Below are 16950 nucleotides of genomic sequence, written 5' to 3'. Positions count from 1 at the left end.
TTTCAACCTCACAGGGCAGGCTTGGTTATCTCAGCGACCTTTCTAGATCGTTTCTTATGTCTTTTTTGCATTCCAACACTGTAATATTTGTCGAATACTACCAGTTCCGTGCCAAAAAGGCTTCAAACAACTCTTCGCTGTCCACGAAAACATCCAGCGCAAAGAAGGGGCGACACTCGTAGTCCAGCTCTGGCTTCCCTTCCCAATCAGGGTGATTGAACATTCCTGCTTTTCCTAATCGTTTTTCAGTACCCCATGCTCTCACCACAACCACAGCGCAACTCACTTAACACATTCATTATCCTCCTAGCGAATCTGTCCTGAACTGCTGCCAAAAACCTTGGATCTTCCGCCCCATTCCTCGAATGATCGTCCCTCTCTAGCAACATCGTCTTCAACGCCTCCACCTCTTCGCCTTGTTCCACGTAGCTCAACGTTTCTGTCAAGGCTCTCCTCGCGTGGGGCGCCTCCTCTCCATCATCCAATGACCACACCCAATGGTAGTCCTCGATGTGTCTCTTCAGGAGGCCATTCTCTATTAAGTTTTCGTTGTGATCCCCCAGAGGCTCCTGTTGTTTTAACCCTTTTCAGTTAGCTTCTCGACGTCCTATCGCTAACCCTGATCAGCTTACCTTCCAGTCCACCTGGACGCTCCACCATTCTTCTCCTACGCACATGTCAGGGTAAATTGTTGACCGCGTTGTACCCTGGGGGATCGACTTAATCCTGCCGGCAACTCCCGAGTCTTCGGCAACTCCCTGATAACCCAACACCTGTTCCATCTGCGCTGATGTACAGAAATGACGTACAGAAAACCATTCAATTGGTGCACTGTATAGCGATGATTACTCATATATATCATGGTACACCTTTTGCGGTAAGCGAAGGAATTTGCAGAGCATGTGCTCTAGCACGAACAGGCCTGAAGCCCATCTTTTCTAGTATCCCCGCCTCTATCCTCTCCCTAACCACGTTGTGAAGACTTGAGAACGCTTGTAGAACTGCTTTGGCGTCCTTTTTCAACTCCTCTCGGGTCTTCCCCATCAGCTTCGCCAGTCCCCCCAATCCGCCCGCGCTCAACCGCACAATGACTTCTGCCATATCTGCCTCGGAGGGCATGTCGACGCACCCAGCTATAGCATAGTCTGACGCCAGTAGATAGGAGGTGAGTCCCCCAAAGCCTCGCAGTTCCGGGTCTTGGAGGAACATTTCGAATAAGGCCACGAATGACGGCGCTGATACCTTCCCCTCCAGCCAGTCCAGGTACACTCTCTTCCCAGACGCCTCCCAGTACGAAGGGACGTGGTCGAGGCTTCGGTTAGTGCAAACACCGTACGCGTTCTTGTTGACGAAAAAAGTATCGTCTTGCTCCCCGCAATCCTTCACGGCTTGTTGGAAGTCGTCGAGGTTCAGGAAGAAATGTCGCCTACGTTCTACCAGAAACGGGGTGTTGTGCGTCGCTCCTCGGTATACCAATGCGCTAAAGAACCCGGCCCTTGTCCTAAGGTTTGAATCAGAGAAGGGGCCGCTCTCCCGCAGTATCGTGGCTCTGGATGGCGCCAGATCGCGGAATGGTAACTTCTTGTCCCTGCTGTCGTACACGTTCTTTAGGAACTTGAAGGTTCTTCTCGCTACCTTCCCTTCCTTTGGGCCCGGTTTCGCTGGCGCCTCGTTAGGGTTCTCCAGCAGTGGGTACAGAAGTCGGATTTGATCGAAAAACTGGTCCAGCGCAACCCGGTCGAACACCGCTAAAAATAATTTTCAGTTCCTCAACAGGTCCTCGGGATTAGCACTTGTTCATACTCACACAAACCTCCATCACAAATTTCCCATCCGCCCACTTCTCCTTGCACCCCAGGAATGGCCGAAGCAACTCCCACAAGCACCCTTGGCTCGTCCCCAAACTCCTCGACCTCGAGGTCCAATGGTGCTGCCAGGCTTGATGATACCACGATCCGAAGTTCATTTGCATTCATTCCTGAAACCTCGAATAGACGCTCCTCAAACATTCTCGTGGCCTCCCTTGTCCTATCCAAATCCGCCCTCCCCATGTAGGTCCGTACAGCTTCCTTCCACGCCTTCCCTTTCCGCTCACTAGGTTTCCGACCACCCGGATCGATCACCGTTGCCATCTGCTGCCATACATTCCACGTTTGTGGGAGATAAAGAGCCACAGGACCCAGATAGTGAACGAGCACCCGCAGCAGCCACCCCCTCGCCTTGTCTACCGGTTTGGCCGGGTAATCCAGCCAGCTCAACATCACCGGTTCAATGATGGCTCTGAGGTTATCGAATGTCTCCTCTGCTTTATCCAGTGTCTTGAGAGGTGGCAGTTGTGTCGTACTTTCACCTGCCCCTGGGAAGTAGTCGCTGGCCTTCAGAGTAAGGGCGTTAACTCGTACCGCCATGTATGACCCCACCCTCTGGAACAAGGGGTAGAGCCAATGCGACCTATCACCCCCCACGTAGCTGCTGAAAGCGTCATGGAGGGTCCTCTCCAACCATGACCATGCGGTGTAGTCCACCAATAAGAGGTGCCCCCGCTCGATCAACACCGTCGCAGCGTCTTTCATCACCTGCCCCTCTAGCCCGCGCCTGACGTTCAACACCATTGAAATGTCGTTCGTCCTGTACACCCCCCCAAGCTCTCCCCAGATCTCTGTATCTGTAGTTGACCTTGGTGAGTTCCGTATTGGCCCATGAGTCGCCGCCATCATAGACGTGGCTAGTTCTATTGCTTTTGGGTCCAGTATGTCCCATAGCCCTACAATAAGGGTCAGTCTGTCGTTTCAACATCGCATCAACTCTTCCTCTGCTTACTTGACATTTCCTCGTCGCCTTTGTCACCAGATCCATCCTCATCTACTTGTTCGTCCCCGCCGCCGCCCACATCTCCCCCTTCACCTCCGCTGCCCCCCCCACCCACTTGTGCCCCTCTCCCTCCGTCGACCTCTCCTTCACCTTGCCCTAAGCTGGTGCCGCTATCTGTGTATCATCTCAGCCTTTCTCCCCTGCCGGTGCAAGTCCCAAAATACCTGTACGCGACCGCTTAGCCGGTCCTTCGTCACCTCCACTCTCATCGTCTTCATCTTCTCTTGGACGTTTTGCTCCCCCATCCGCAGACGTGTTCCCCTTGTCACTCTTCTTGTTTCGAATCACCTTGGTCACTGCTACAAGTCGCCGCATATGTCAACATGGGGCCTGGTGCAAACGCGAACCGACCTACCTCGCCGAATGTTTGGGTTAGGCTCGCTGTCCAACTCCACTTTACTGAGGTCGCTAGCGACACACAGTGGTATGGTATGGCTCCACCTGAGGCAGTGCTCCTTGAATGCTTTCGCCCTGTCCACAGCCTCTCTGTTGCCATACGGAGCGCTACTATAGCTGTCAGAATTATACAGCATGGTCAACTCATCTCCCGACAGCGTCGCCAAGTCGGTCACAATAACTGGTCGCCTCAATGTAGCAGCAATCCCCCGCGTTCCAAGGGTATCAAGATACCTGAAAAGTCACATCGTATTTTGGGCCTTATGGACATCTATTCTCAAAATATACCTCCATTTACTGATATGGGGTTAGCCTCGCGCTCGCTGACCCCCCGCCTTCCCCATCCATGCAATATCCCCCGTCCCTAAGCCCAGCCCACATTTTCCGCCTCTACAAGGGTCGGCCCGCGCCCCCTGAATCCACGTATCAGATACCCGCTATGTCCCCGAAACCCCCGCTGACCCCCACCCAATAGTGCTCCTGCCCTCACCTCCCCCTCCCCAAGGCGCCACCTCGTCGACTGGTCACAACCCATGTTCTTTGACGAATAGCCATCCTCCGACCCCACCAAATTTTCCCAACATTCCACCCATTCACTTCACTCCCATCTGACTGTGTAGTATCCCAAATCCTGAATACGGGTGCACCCTCGCTCCTCGTCGCCACGAAAGGATCTTGATTCGAGAAGACCTTGAATCTAGCACAAGAAACGGATTCATTGGATCTTCGTGACGAACTCCGTATTCGCAAAAGGCCCGCCATGCTGCTTGAAACGCGGTTGCTGCTCTTCCGCGACGAAGCAATCAATCTGAATTTTCCCCGTCAAAATTAAAGAGCAACGTTAGTCCTGCGCAACCTCGCCGCCCTCCGTTAATACAGACACTTACATGGTAAGAGTCCGGTCAGTAGACCTTCCTATACCTTCTTCAGGTCCTCCTCGCATCATTTCAAGGTCTGGAAGACGCCCATGACCATGAAATGTACGTGCCACCCTGACCCTCCCCTTTACTGCCTCCCTTGCCACCCTCGCTGATCCACTACCACCTCCCCGGCATCTGTTGCCTCCACAGCCCTCATATCCATCCACTCGTCGACCAACTACCCTGATACCGCACCCGGAAGTCGCCCATGGTGGGGTATCATGGTAATCCTACATGGCTGTGGAAGGGAGCTATACGCGTCACCTTAGTCATCACACGTATCGCTACGGCTGATGACTCAACATTTCCCACGTCACTTTACTATGTATCTCGGGGATTTCTCCTTGGGACATCTCTAGTCACAACCACAACCTCACCTTGGGCGTTTTCCAGGTGAAGTTGTCCGGTATTTCATACCCCTTTTCACCCTCATATCTATCTCAACCTGATCCCATCCGTATCAAACCTCACCTTGGGCGTTTTCCAGGTGTCGTCACCGATACATTACTACCCTTGCCAGTCAACAAGTCAACAACCACCCGAACAAAACCCCGTATAACTACTACCTCACCTTGGGCGTTTTCCAGGTGTCGTAGCCGATACTCCCAATCCAACATTACCCTCGCCTCGCGCGTTTTCCTGGCCTCATTTTCCCAATTCACGTTCCCTTTTCCCAATGAAGTGAGCCCCGCATCACATCAGCTGCATCGGTTTTGCCCTGACCCCACGTTCCTCTAGCACTACTACCGGCGGAAGGCTTTTCCAAGCCAACGGCGACATATGGTATTCGCCGAACTGCCAGATCCCCATTGAAGAGTTGCCCCCTCCTGCGAGGGAGCACTCCATGGATCGCAACCCGTTCAAGCCCACCTCTCGCCTTTCCCACTTCCACTCTCCTCGTTGGTGGACACGCGCTTACGGATGGACGTCATTTATACCCATCGTTCCTGACACCTACTCGACCGCCCTTCAATCGCCTATCCCTCGCACGCTCTCCTGAAGTGGAGCTCACCAGTCGTGGCACTATCCTACATTCGGACGTCAAGAATGCCTGGCTTAGGCTTGAAAACGGTCTATCGGACATGGTCGTCGTCCTCATTGCTAAATTCGCCATCCCAGCCGTCGCCCCCTTCCTTCCGTCAGCCCTCGGATACACGAGACACCACCGCCCCTATCGGCAAGTTTTTACTTCCGTTCGCGAATCGTCCGAATGGTTTGGAGTCTGGCAAGGGTTGATCGCCTTTTGTGTTGCTTGGATCCGGCATGAGCAAGAAACCCGAGCGTCAATCCGTCTCGAAGCAGGACGACAGGGCCTCTATTACCCGACCTGGATTGAGCGCTTGCTCGAAGCCCGCTTCGATATCACCTGGATCGAAGGCTTCCTGTGTTCCTCAGTATTTGATTTCAGCGGATTAACCCAACGTGCCGGAATTTTCCTTGACTTTGGACCGGACAGGGATGCACAACAACCCTCTCCGGACTGGTTTGTCGCCTACAACGTCCCTGTCTGGTTCAACCTCAAGGATGCCCAAAAGAAATATCCCAATGCAGGCACTGCCATCTTCCCCCAGCCACATGAACTCCAGCTTTTCGTCAGCGCACCCCCGACGCCTGGCCCCAGCCTTCGTCTTTCACCCTCTCCACCGCCACCATCAGAAACCACTGTACCCACCAGCAGCCTTCGCCATGAGGATAACCATCATTCCCAGAGTAGGGGCGACGAAATGCGCGCGTTCATCTCTCGAAGGGAAGAGGCGATCGCTGAGATGATGCGCACTTCTAGCGAAGTGGAACGGCAGCGGTGGGCAGGCAGGAGGGCGACTCCTAAAACTTCGAAATGCCGAGTCGTCCTTTGGAGTGCTGATCCTCGCGACCCTTCCCGCCTAGTCAGAGAGCTGGCTGGAGACACCGACATCCTCGACGAGTACACCTCCGCACAGAAGTGGTACGACCCTATCAACCAGACGTGGCATTGCTGTTTCGATTTGGCTCCAGGTGAGGTCACCGCAGAGGCAGCCGAACTTATCAACGACTACTATGGCCAAGATGTACTGGTCCCTGTTGACGGGGTCTTGCCAGACGCAACGGCGCCAGGGTCTGACCATTCACTCTCCGCCCAACCCTGCCTTGTATCCTCCGACGGGGCCTTGCCAGACGTAACGGGTGACGGCAAAGACCTTCAACTCGCCGCCCAGTCGAGCACTGTTTCCTCTCCTCACCATGTCAGCCACATTTACGTTCCCCCGATTCTCCCTGAAGACTCCTCTCCAGATCAATTCCTTCCCTCCACCCGCCAGGATGAACAAGGACTTGCCGACGAAGTCCTCGCCGTCCTCGTCCGGTACTATGGGTTCGTCCCTCCACTCCCCATGCCTACAGATCGCCCAACCGTCGCCTTGCCTGAACCACAAAGGGTCTGGCTCTTACGGACCTTGGGGTTCCATCCCACCACTTCCCTCTCCAGCCCGTTCTTCCAGTCACCCCTGTGCCACCTGGCAGTGGGTTTCTTGGAACAATTTTGCAAAAAGTCAGGACGACCCCATCCTGACAACTTCGACCTGGATGCTACCAACCGCGACCCCTTGACATCAAGCCCCTATCTCTACAAGTGGTTTTTGGTCTCCCGCGACGCCAATGATCAAGCTCTGGTCCCCCCTCTATATGTCTTCCAGTTCGATGAGACCACCGGCCCATGGCTTCTCTCGGTGACCACCGCCGACGACGCAGTCCTTGTAATGCGCCTCCATCGTCTTGGATTACGCGACCTTGCGGTCCATCTCGCCACTGCGGGAATACGGTTTCACACCTTGGCTCCCGTCACACTGGAATTCCCTTCCCGTTCCACCTACCTGCGTCCGCCCCCGCAGGCCTTGCCAATTCGAACCCCTGGCTATGTTTTCACTCAGCGCGATTACGACGCCTACCTCCATGCGCGCGCTCTTCTCCTCGCTGATCCTCGGATGAGGGCAGCTATCCAACGTGGAGGTATTTTGTGGCGACTGGCGGTTTCTGTTCTATCCCCATGGGACGCCCTCGCAGGACCTACAGGCGCTCCTGGATTGGCCCTTGTTCACCCTCGCACAGGACATCAGCTCATCGACGACGCTCTTACCACAGAGGAAGTCCAGATCTTGTGCGGGAGTTACATCTGCTTCACTGGACGTGGGTCGGACCAATTTTCCCTCAAGTCCTGGTGGCCACTTCCTGAAACCTTCGACCATCACGACAGCGGTGAAAATTACGGAAGGTGGACCAGCTATCGGGAGAACCATTACCAGAACAGGTTGGAGGATATCCGCAAGGGGGCGCAGCCCATGACCAACACTCAATGGAGATCTTTTTTGCGAGGGCGCCCTGACCTCCGTCGACTCAGGCACAACCGCGAAGCGTCAGCGCGCGCATTTTTGGCCTCCAACTGCCCCGCATCTGGGCTCACCGCTAGCTTGTGACAATTCCGGTTTCCTTACGAATGTGGACACTTATGTTGCTTTTCTATATCATCCGATTACCTACAGCACTACTCCTTGTATCCAAATAAAACGAATTGATCGGTTTACGACCCTTTTCCAAAGAAACTTAGACATCCTAAGACAGCCACCTGGCACCAAGGTAAGCTCCTCCATGAGAAACCGTCGAGACTTAGGGATAATGTTTATTGTAATATAGTACCCTTGTATACTACCGGAGACTAACGACACCCAGTCCATTGGCAGGTAAGTCCTACCGGTACATGTGAGCGTGAGAACAACATTTGTCAGCAGGCGTATGTATACGTTGGATGACTAACCTTCTGACCATCTCGCAGTTCCCCACATATCTCTACATCTCATCAGCGCACAATGCAATCCCACCAGTCCTCCGCTTCTCACGGGCCTAAGTCCTCTCCTGGGAGCTCCCTAGAGACGACTAACGCCCACCAACTTCAGCCACCTCAAACGTCGACCCAATCGCCAGCAACACTCCAACCCCATGTTTCGCACCAATCCTCTCCTGGGAGCTCCCAGGGGACGAACCTGGTGTCGTCTCAAGGCCAGTCAGGCGATTCAACCCCACCGATTTCTCAACCTACCAGGCCGTCAGCCCACGCGCCCATCGCCCCCCTCCCTCTTTCGCCGCAGCGGTCGCCGCCATCGTCGTCGTCGCCGTCGTCCGCACGTATCCCAACTCCCACCCTGGTGACCCCCACCCCTCAAGCTTCTACGTCGGCCTTGGTTCAATCCCCGGGTGCCCCTAGTCGACATGCGTCAACCGTCAACCTCACCCAAGGACGCACACGATTTCCTGGGGCAGCGCCTCCTCCTTTCCTCGTTAACCCCTACGGTCACACTCACGCGTTGCATATTCCTCTTTTCGCCACAACCTCCCATGGCGACCCTTTCCAAACCTCTTACGGGGTCGCTTCTACATCAACACCCATACAGGCCCTCAATCCGTCGTTCCCCTCGCCTTCCAGCTTGACCTCCTCCGACCTTTCGTTGGCCGAAGTTCGTGCCCAATTAGCCAAACTCGTTTGCCTGCCGTCGGAGACGCCTACCGCAGAAGAGACTTGGGCGTCCTACGCCTCGAATTGTCCCTCTGAAGTTCGCGTAAGTCGTTTCCCTTCCCTCCCGCTCCTGTACTCCGCTAACCATTTCTTTGCACCCCAGCGTTTGGCGGAAGAAGTTGATTTCATCGAAGGGGAGTTGGGGAAGGGCTTACGCGGACACCCTACAATCCATGTATTAGCTACCGCAATACGACACGTTGAAGAAACAAACAGTCTTCCTCAGGCCCTAAATCGTTTGGGGAAGATCGCAACCGATGCCACGCTCAGGTTCCTCTTAAAGTTTAGGGTTCTTTCATACTATTTGTTAGCCGTTGGGGCTTTGCGTAGGCCCTCGCGACCGAAGCCCATTGGCAAGGACTGGGCAATTAGCGTTCCCAAAACGGTTTTACAGCAGGTCCTCATCCCCGTTTGCGACGACTGGACTACCACCTTGGAACGTGCCAGACAAAAACTTGCTGCGGTAAAGCCTGTGGTGGACCTACCAATTCCCCTGAGAAGCGATGGTACCATGAACGACCGTATCGCCAAATTCACGCTAGCCATGAAGGCGGCTGGAGAGACAGGAGGGGCTTTCACCCTCGTCGAGAACATATACGGCTGCGTCCTCGGGTTGATGCAGGAGGTCCTCCAGCCCACCCTTAGGGACACATCCAACCCGGTGTCTACCCAGATTGCTGCCCCTCCACCTAGGTCCTCAGCGGGTACTCGTGCCGAATGCGCCCAGGTTCCCAACAGTTCTTCAAGGTTGAGCGCTATGATCACGCCAATCACCGTCGCCGCCAACACAAGGCTTGACACACGCACGACGTCTCCCGAGTGGCTCATTCAGGTAAGTATTTTCTCCTGTAGGCCGTCTATGTTCAACTACATGAACTCGATATTATCTAGGGCTCCTTCGACATCGGAAACGACCATCCCAGCGAGCTGGCGGGGGCGCAGGCCCAACTCATGAAGTTGGTAGTCGACATGGGCATAGGGCAGATAGACGTCTTTCCAGCCTTCCGCGCGATGAGGACAGCACTCGAGCAACTTTCTGTAGCACCCCGGGTCGCCGACTCAATGTGGTTCTCCCCTCCCCGCCTATTACCTGCTATCCCAAACCGGCCTCCTTTGAAGAGGGCAAGGAGCCTAGGGTTAGAGCAACTGCACCCCGAGGAAGCCCAGCATTATCCCCCCTCCAAAAAGACGCGCCGCGATTTACCACACAATCCGGGAACCACTTCTACAGGCCTTCCACCCCTCATTTTACCTGCGACAGACCCTCAAGCGATGGACGTTGACCCAACCGACGATGAAACACATCCACCTACGACCCCCAATCCCCATGAATTACCCAACGTCCCCCAACGCTTGCAATATATGAGCCCGCTTTCCGACCTCCCTGAGGACCCTTCTGATCACGAGCCAATACCGACCGACAAGGGGAAAGAGGACGATCGCATTGCGAGGGAAACACGGGAGCAGGAGGAACGCATCGCGAAGGAGAAAGAGGAGGAGGCAAGTCGCATTGCGAAGGAAAAGGAGGCGGAGGAGCGGTTGGCCCGAGAGAAACAGGCGGAGGAAGAGCGCGTGGCCCGGCAGAAGCAATTGGCCCTGGCTAAGGAGAAGGAAAAAGAGGCCAAACGACTGGAGAAAGAGAAGGAAAAAGAGGCCAAGCGACTGGAGAAGGAGAAGGAAAAAGAGGCCAGGCGACTGGAGAAGGAGAAGGAAAAAGAGGCCAGGCGACTGGAGAAACAGAAGGAAAACACTAAGGACTTAAAAGGGAAGAACAAACTCCCGCCCGGCGGCGACGACGATGATGACGAGTACCTTCCTAGCCCTCGGAAGAATAACAAAGAACATCCGTCGCCTTCTCAGAGTCTGACATGGAGCCTTCAAGTGAACGGCAAGTCTCTGCTTCTTCGTGACGAATCCTCCGACGAAGAGGGTGAAAGCGATCCATGGGAAGAGGTCGACCCTGTACACGCTCGCCTTCTGATCAAGGCAGTGACTCGGAAGTTCCCCGACATAGCCGACCAGGTCCATCAAACCAAGAAGAAACTCGAAGCAACCCGGGCCATCAGCGAGAAGCTAGCGTCGAGCGTTGCTAGCCAGAGGGTCCGGCGCTCGTCCACCATTCCGTCCATGCCCATCGGTTCCTCCCCCGCTCCGGCACATCGCAAGGCTTACGATCAGGCCACCATCCAACGCAAGAAGAAGTTTGCCAGAGAGGCTCCCTTGGCCGACCTGTCTGAAGTCGAGACAGACTCCGACAATGAAACCGAAAAGTCTCAGAGGGGCAGACCTACAAACTACCTCTACGCCGTCAAGACCAGGGAGTGGCAGACCTTCATCCAAACATGTCTGTGGCACGAGTCAAACGCACCTTCTCTTCAGAGCGGGGCCCTTCGCCTTAGTGGAGTTAAGAATTCAAATTCGCCCTACATCCAAGATTCGAATGACATAAAGGTACGTCTAACCCATTATCTTGTGTCCCCGCGCAAAGCCTCTCCTGACGTCTTATGTGTTTGTAGAGGATTACTGGGGCTTCCATTAGCAGAGAAGATGACGTCCACATTTACAGCGCGGATGGCTTGCAAACTCATACCTTCCGTCCTACCGCTCACGTAAGTGTTTGATTCGTTTAACCCCTCCAGCACGCGCTCATTGTAGCAGCGCGAGGAGGACCTTCACCTTTTCTTCCATTTGTGGGATCGTGTTAGGGACAGCTACGTCGATCAAAGGCCCCTACATGTTGTAAAGCCAGAGCTGTCTGCGTTCAGAGTGATCTCGTCGGACGAATACGAGCGCATTGGAGAGCAAGGAAGGGTCAAGCTGTATTCCGAGGGTCGCACCATCGTCATTACACATGCCGCGTCCACACAACGCCTATGGAAGTTATCGGATGCCAAACAGATGGCCGCTGTCATGAACCCCAGCGAAGAGGTTACCCTCCAAGGTCAGTATTTTTCGCTAAGTTTTGCGCTCACTCGTTTTCATGGCGTGCAATGCAGACTTCACGTTACCCATTGGTCCCACACGCATGGTCACCTCACCGCTCCGTCGAATCATTGAGGAGTCTCTAAAACCTCTGCATCAGAGACGCATTCTCAACGCATTGTCGTTGGACGGGGTTGCCCTTCCCCATATCGCCGACCATAGTTCAGACACCGCGTCGTGGGTTGCCACCAAATCATCGAAGGGCGCGTTGGATACGGCCAAATTCCCAACGGGTGCCACCAACTGGTCCATCGCAGCCACGGCTGGCGCCAGCCATGCATTACATATGGACGCCGACGGAGCCAGCACTCGAGTGGTATGCCGAAGCGGGGCCAAGGTGTGGATCAATTTTACGCCTTGCGCAGAGGGTCTTAGGTCACAATGCCGGAGACAAGACTACTTCGACCTGGACGTATACGAACCAAGCTTACCCGGATGGAGGGCTGAGGCTATATACCTGGAGCCTGGAATGGAAATGTAGGTTTCTTACGTCCGTCATCGCGCCCTTTCTTACCGCCCTGCCTTTGAATAGATTGCAGCCACCGGGGATGTTGCATGCCGTGTACACCATCGAGGACTCAGTATGCGACGGGCAGCATTTCTTCAACGTGCGAACGCTTGTGCAGACCTTCTTGTCAATGGTTATATGTTTCTGCTCCGACCGATACGTTACGAACTCTGACCACCCTGAGTTCCTGATGGTTCTACACCGCATGCTCCTGTTCCAGTACCGCCATCACGTTGACAAAGTCCCTCTTCCAGGTAAGTCTGTCGCCGTTCTTTCCCCCGCTCCAGGTTAACCCCCCTTTGATTTCAGAGTACGAGCAGCATATCCTTGATCCCACGTGTATACCGGACGCCGAGAATCTTATCGCGCTACTCGTCATTGCGATGACTTCCGAGCTCTTCCACCCCGACACCTATACGGAGGACGGCATGACAGCCCAGGATATGTACTACGCTTCCACGATACGAGGCGCTGCCTGGAAGCTTGTCCAAGTCCTCAATGACAGCTACGAATTCTCTTGGAAGCTCGGACATGACGCCGTGGTCACACTGCTCCCTTTCAAAGATGTCTTCCGCCATGTTCTCGGCGTCCAGATGAGCATTATCTGTTCTCTCTGGCAGGATTTTTTCGAAAAGACTGATCAAGAAACTCTCGAAAGCCCACTTTATGTGGCTGCAGAACAGGTAGCCCTCATGCACGAAAAGATCAAGGACGGTTTCGAAGCAGAATACGACAGCGACGAAATCTGGGCCATGAGAACATTGCACTACGAGCTGGTACTCGCCGTCCCAGTGCAGCCCAGGCATCCGATTGGTAAGTCCCATCCGTATATCAAATTTCATTAATTGATCATCTCCTCTGTCCCAGAACCGCTGGACCACTGGCAGCTCATGCGCAAGGGTGCCACACCTTCCTTGATTTCCTTGCTGGAAGGCATGGAAATCAAGGAGAATTGAGTGCGTAGAAGGGCAGGGGCAGGCGAAGGGTTGTCCGAAAAACGCGTTGGTCTTTTCAAAATTCCCGAACTGATTTCTCCAACATTTTATCGTCTTATTCTTCCTTCTACTGGCGTCATTCAAATGTTTTCAATACCGAACGCCTCTCTCTCTACCACATTGCTCAGTTTCCAAAGCCAGTACCTTTTACACCCTCTACCTTAGATTTCTCCTCTCCTTATGTTTCCGCCATTTTGCACAATCGCTTAACTCGTAACTCGTTATGCTATTCGCCCTCGCTATAGGGATCTGCGAATCCCGGAGTCCGATTGATGCCGATGAGAGTGGTCCAGATGATCGACGCCTCTTCCATTTCTTGGACGCTGTTGTGAGTCCTGCGTGGGGCAAACTCACCCTCGAGCAGATGTTTCGACCTCGTAAATTTCGACGAGAAGCGGTAGGTCTAACCCATGTCGGGTGGAGCACACAAGCAAAGGATCGGACGGGCTAGGGTCGGGTCTTCCTGTAATACCAGCATATGCTTACCAGCCACCGACGCGGTGCTCGTAACCTACCGAAAGAGAAAGAAAAACATTTATCAATTCATGCCAGCTATTCTGAGTACAAGGAGCAAGTAGGACGTCAATAGGCCTTCGTTAAATACCTAAGAACATGTGGAGTTTGAATCCACAGTTTGATTTTGGGAAGATGTTGAGATACTTTGGCGAAGGCTCGTAGCTTCGCCGCACCAATGCACCAAGGTTTTCTGGTAAAACCTTTATTATTGTTCGTCCATCCGAGATGGGCCTGTGTTGGCGAGAAGTCGGGTATTTATTCGATGTATCGTAGCTTACATTATCTACTGGAACTTAGATATAAGGTAGATAAAGTCGAATCGATTGTGCATTGTTTTCACCCACCATTCCAGTAATTCAACAAAGGATTCTTGGATGCCAAAGGCTGGGTCAACGCAAATGAGCCCGCCCTAGAGTGACAAAGCGCCTACCGTGCCTGTGACGCAGCCCAAATTGAGCTTCTGAGAGCGGCGGACGGGCCCACTCCGATGTCATACATCATAAACTGTCGTCTAAGTTCTTACTAGAACACCTTTAATGACCTCGGTGAGGTGCTATCACCAGGTAAGTTCTCAGAAGTCTCCGGAAGCCTGCCCTAAAGCGTTGCGAGCACTAACCCATAGCTTCACAGAACGCTCAAGCCTAGATGGTACGTTCGAACGGCTATGACCACTTAGTCTCCGTTGCTGACCTAATCGCCAGAGATGAGAATTCGATAAGTATCTGTTCACGTATTTTGGCCCCACATTCACCTTTGCATTACCCCATTTGAGACCCTCGATCGGCAGATCCTGTCAAGCACGTCATGAATATGGGTGGCCATCAGTTACCTGTCACGAATTCTGGGTGCCGTCTACTGCTTCCGTCAATCATTTTTAGGTGGCCATGTTAACATATGGGTCGCCATCATTCCCATACGGGTTCCCATCTAAGCCCATGTTAACATATGGGTTCCCATCATTTACATCTGGGTCGCCGTCTACTGCTTCCGTCCATTACTTATTTTTACGTGGCCATGTTAACATACAGGTCGCCATCATTTCTACATGTGTTGCCATCATTTACCTGTCATAAAACTTAGGGTGGCGTCGACAGCTTCTGTCGATCATTGTTAGTATGGGTTCCCATCATTTACCTGTCGTAAACTTCTGGGTGGCCATTTGATATGATCGATCTGCAGATCTGTGATGCGCGTCAGGAATATGGGCCTCTGCCAAGAACATATGGGTGGCGATCATTTACCTGTCGCAAATTCTGGGTGCTGTCTACTGGAGCCGTCTTAGGCCATCATTTACATATGGGTGGCCATTTGATATGATCGATCTGCAGATCTGTGATGCGCGTCAGGAATATGGGCCTCTGCCAAGAACATATGGGTGGCGATCATTTACCTGTCGCAAATTCTGGGTGCTGTCTACTGGAGCCGCCTTAGGCCATCATTTACATATGGGTGGCGATCATTTATCTGTCGCAAATTCTGGGTGCCGTCGACTGCTGCTGTCCATCATCTTTAGATGGCCATGTTAACATATGGGTGGCCATCATTTACCTGTCACAAATTATGGGTGCCGTTGACTGGGTGCTGTCCATCAGTTTTGATCGACTTCTCATTTTAACAGCAGTTAAGCCACATGTGGGCCCCTGCATTTCGGTCGCCGTGTTTTCCCTGTCAAGAATTATGGGTCCCATCTATGGGAGCGATATTTTCAATCAGCTGATAAGGCGCCCTGCCTGCTGCATATGGCTGCTTATATTTCGCCTGTCAAAAATTCTGGATGTCGTCCACCGGCGCCCTGCCGATCATCAGGTCCATCAAATTTGATCGAATTCCAATCAAGCGTAGTAGGTGTGCATGTGGGCCCCTCCCTGCTGCATTCGGGTCGTCGTGTTTTACCTGAATTTTACCTGTCAAAAGGTTTGAGTCCCATCCATGGTGCCTTGTCCACAAATAACCCCCATCACATTTGAGCGATAAGGGCCCCTGCCTGCTGCATTCGGGAGCCCTTCTTTCGTCTCTCAAAAGCTCTGAGTGTCTCCTTCCGGTGCCTGTTCAAAATCAGGCCCGTCACATTTGATCCAATTCCTATTTTTAGGCGCAACTCCGAAATGCCGCCCCTCCCAGCTGCATTTGGCCGCCAAATGTTTTTCCTAAGTAAACTATGTGCATCACGCACCGCCCTGTCCAAAAACGGTCCACAATATGACCTCCAAGAAATCTGGGCCCTTGCCTGCTACATTGCGGGCGCACCTGTTTCGCCACTTAGAAATTTCGCCACTTAGAAACTGATAGGTCTGGCCCACGGTGCCCTATTTGTATAGACCCATCCAAAATATGGGCTATCCCGCCTTTAGTCGAATAGAAAGTAATGTATCCCCTTACCAGTCATTCCAAGTCTGTACCTTACTCCTTTAATCATCGTCACTTTTAGCGCACTCGAATTTGGCGACCACATGTCCTTACTTTGTTCTCACAAACCATTCAATTTGTTAATACGTGTTTTGTGTTCTGTACTATTCAATGTGTGTATCTACTCTACTTTAGCAGGAAACAGATCGTTCTTTATCATGTGCTTATTGGCGCCGTAAGAACTCACCCTGCGGCACTCCTTCTGGGAATGTCATTTCTTAAGTAATCCTATCATTATCGGCTGATTGCATCACCTTTTTTGTCGACCCCAAAACTTCCCTGATATTTTCACAACTTGGCCCTCTCTCGCCTACCCATCTTACCTCGTCAGCGACCCCAAAAATTCCCTGATATTTTCCCAACTTGGCCCCATCTCTCCTACCCATCCTGTCTCGTCAAAATGTTACCATCCTGCACCGCCTGCGGCCAGTCGTTCATCGTCCAAAACCAGATCGACAGGCATGTATGCTCCGCCATGGTGAGTATGGTACCACTATTCAGCTCTCACCCACTGACCCACCCTCCCAGCCGACCAACCTCGCTCAAAAAAAATCGTCATCTGATGTATGGTCATTCCTTTCTCCCCTCCATCTTTCAGTTTATTCACAATTCGTTGTTCTATAGGACCAAATCGCGTCTTTTGTAAGACTGCCCCTGAGTAACTGTTATCGCCGCCCCACTAACCTATCGTCTAGAACTCCCAGCATGCCACTTACGGTGTATGTTTTTTTTTTTTCCATTCCTGCCTAGTTAATGCTCATTATTTCACGACCTGTTAGAGCCACCACAGCCACCAAATTCCCCAGTCTCCGA

The 16950-nt window shown here is 52.9% G+C and overlaps 4 protein-coding genes across 4 annotated transcripts; 3 read left to right on the top strand and 1 right to left on the bottom strand.

Moving 5' to 3' along the window:
- Positions 1 to 97: 97 nt before the first annotated feature.
- On the bottom strand, positions 98 to 3404 carry CC1G_13421 (hypothetical protein; the record flags this gene model as incomplete). The annotated part of the gene is made up of 8 exons (XM_001835309.2): positions 98 to 234; positions 287 to 569; positions 633 to 787; positions 870 to 1748; positions 1808 to 2764; positions 2821 to 2985; positions 3036 to 3170; positions 3227 to 3404. The coding sequence occupies 8 exons, from the start codon at positions 3402 to 3404 to the stop codon at positions 98 to 100; spliced, it is 2889 nt and encodes a 962-aa protein (XP_001835361.2).
- A 1459-nt stretch (positions 3405 to 4863) lies between these two features.
- On the top strand, positions 4864 to 5187 carry CC1G_14929 (hypothetical protein; the record flags this gene model as incomplete). The annotated part of the gene is made up of 2 exons (XM_002910552.1): positions 4864 to 4868; positions 4926 to 5187. The coding sequence occupies 2 exons, from the start codon at positions 4864 to 4866 to the stop codon at positions 5185 to 5187; spliced, it is 267 nt and encodes an 88-aa protein (XP_002910598.1).
- An 82-nt stretch (positions 5188 to 5269) lies between these two features.
- CC1G_14928 (hypothetical protein) lies at positions 5270 to 7636 on the top strand (the record flags this gene model as incomplete). Its single annotated transcript, XM_002910551.1, has 1 exon — positions 5270 to 7636. One exon carries the CDS (start codon positions 5270 to 5272, stop codon positions 7634 to 7636), a length of 2367 nt encoding a protein of 788 aa, XP_002910597.1.
- A 390-nt stretch (positions 7637 to 8026) lies between these two features.
- CC1G_14927 (hypothetical protein) lies at positions 8027 to 13176 on the top strand (the record flags this gene model as incomplete). The annotated part of the gene is made up of 9 exons (XM_002910550.1): positions 8027 to 8773; positions 8834 to 9562; positions 9622 to 11181; positions 11247 to 11339; positions 11389 to 11671; positions 11727 to 12189; positions 12245 to 12474; positions 12530 to 13033; positions 13088 to 13176. 9 exons carry the CDS (start codon positions 8027 to 8029, stop codon positions 13174 to 13176), a joined length of 4698 nt encoding a protein of 1565 aa, XP_002910596.1.
- Positions 13177 to 16950: the final 3774 nt, after the last annotated feature.

This window comes from Coprinopsis cinerea (genome assembly GCF_000182895.1).
Source record: "Coprinopsis cinerea okayama7#130 chromosome 8 map unlocalized cont3.8, whole genome shotgun sequence".
Taxonomy (NCBI): Eukaryota; Fungi; Basidiomycota; class Agaricomycetes; order Agaricales; family Psathyrellaceae; genus Coprinopsis; species Coprinopsis cinerea.
Note: the sequence above shows the minus strand (reverse complement) of the source record. Positions and strands in the feature narration are given on the sequence as shown.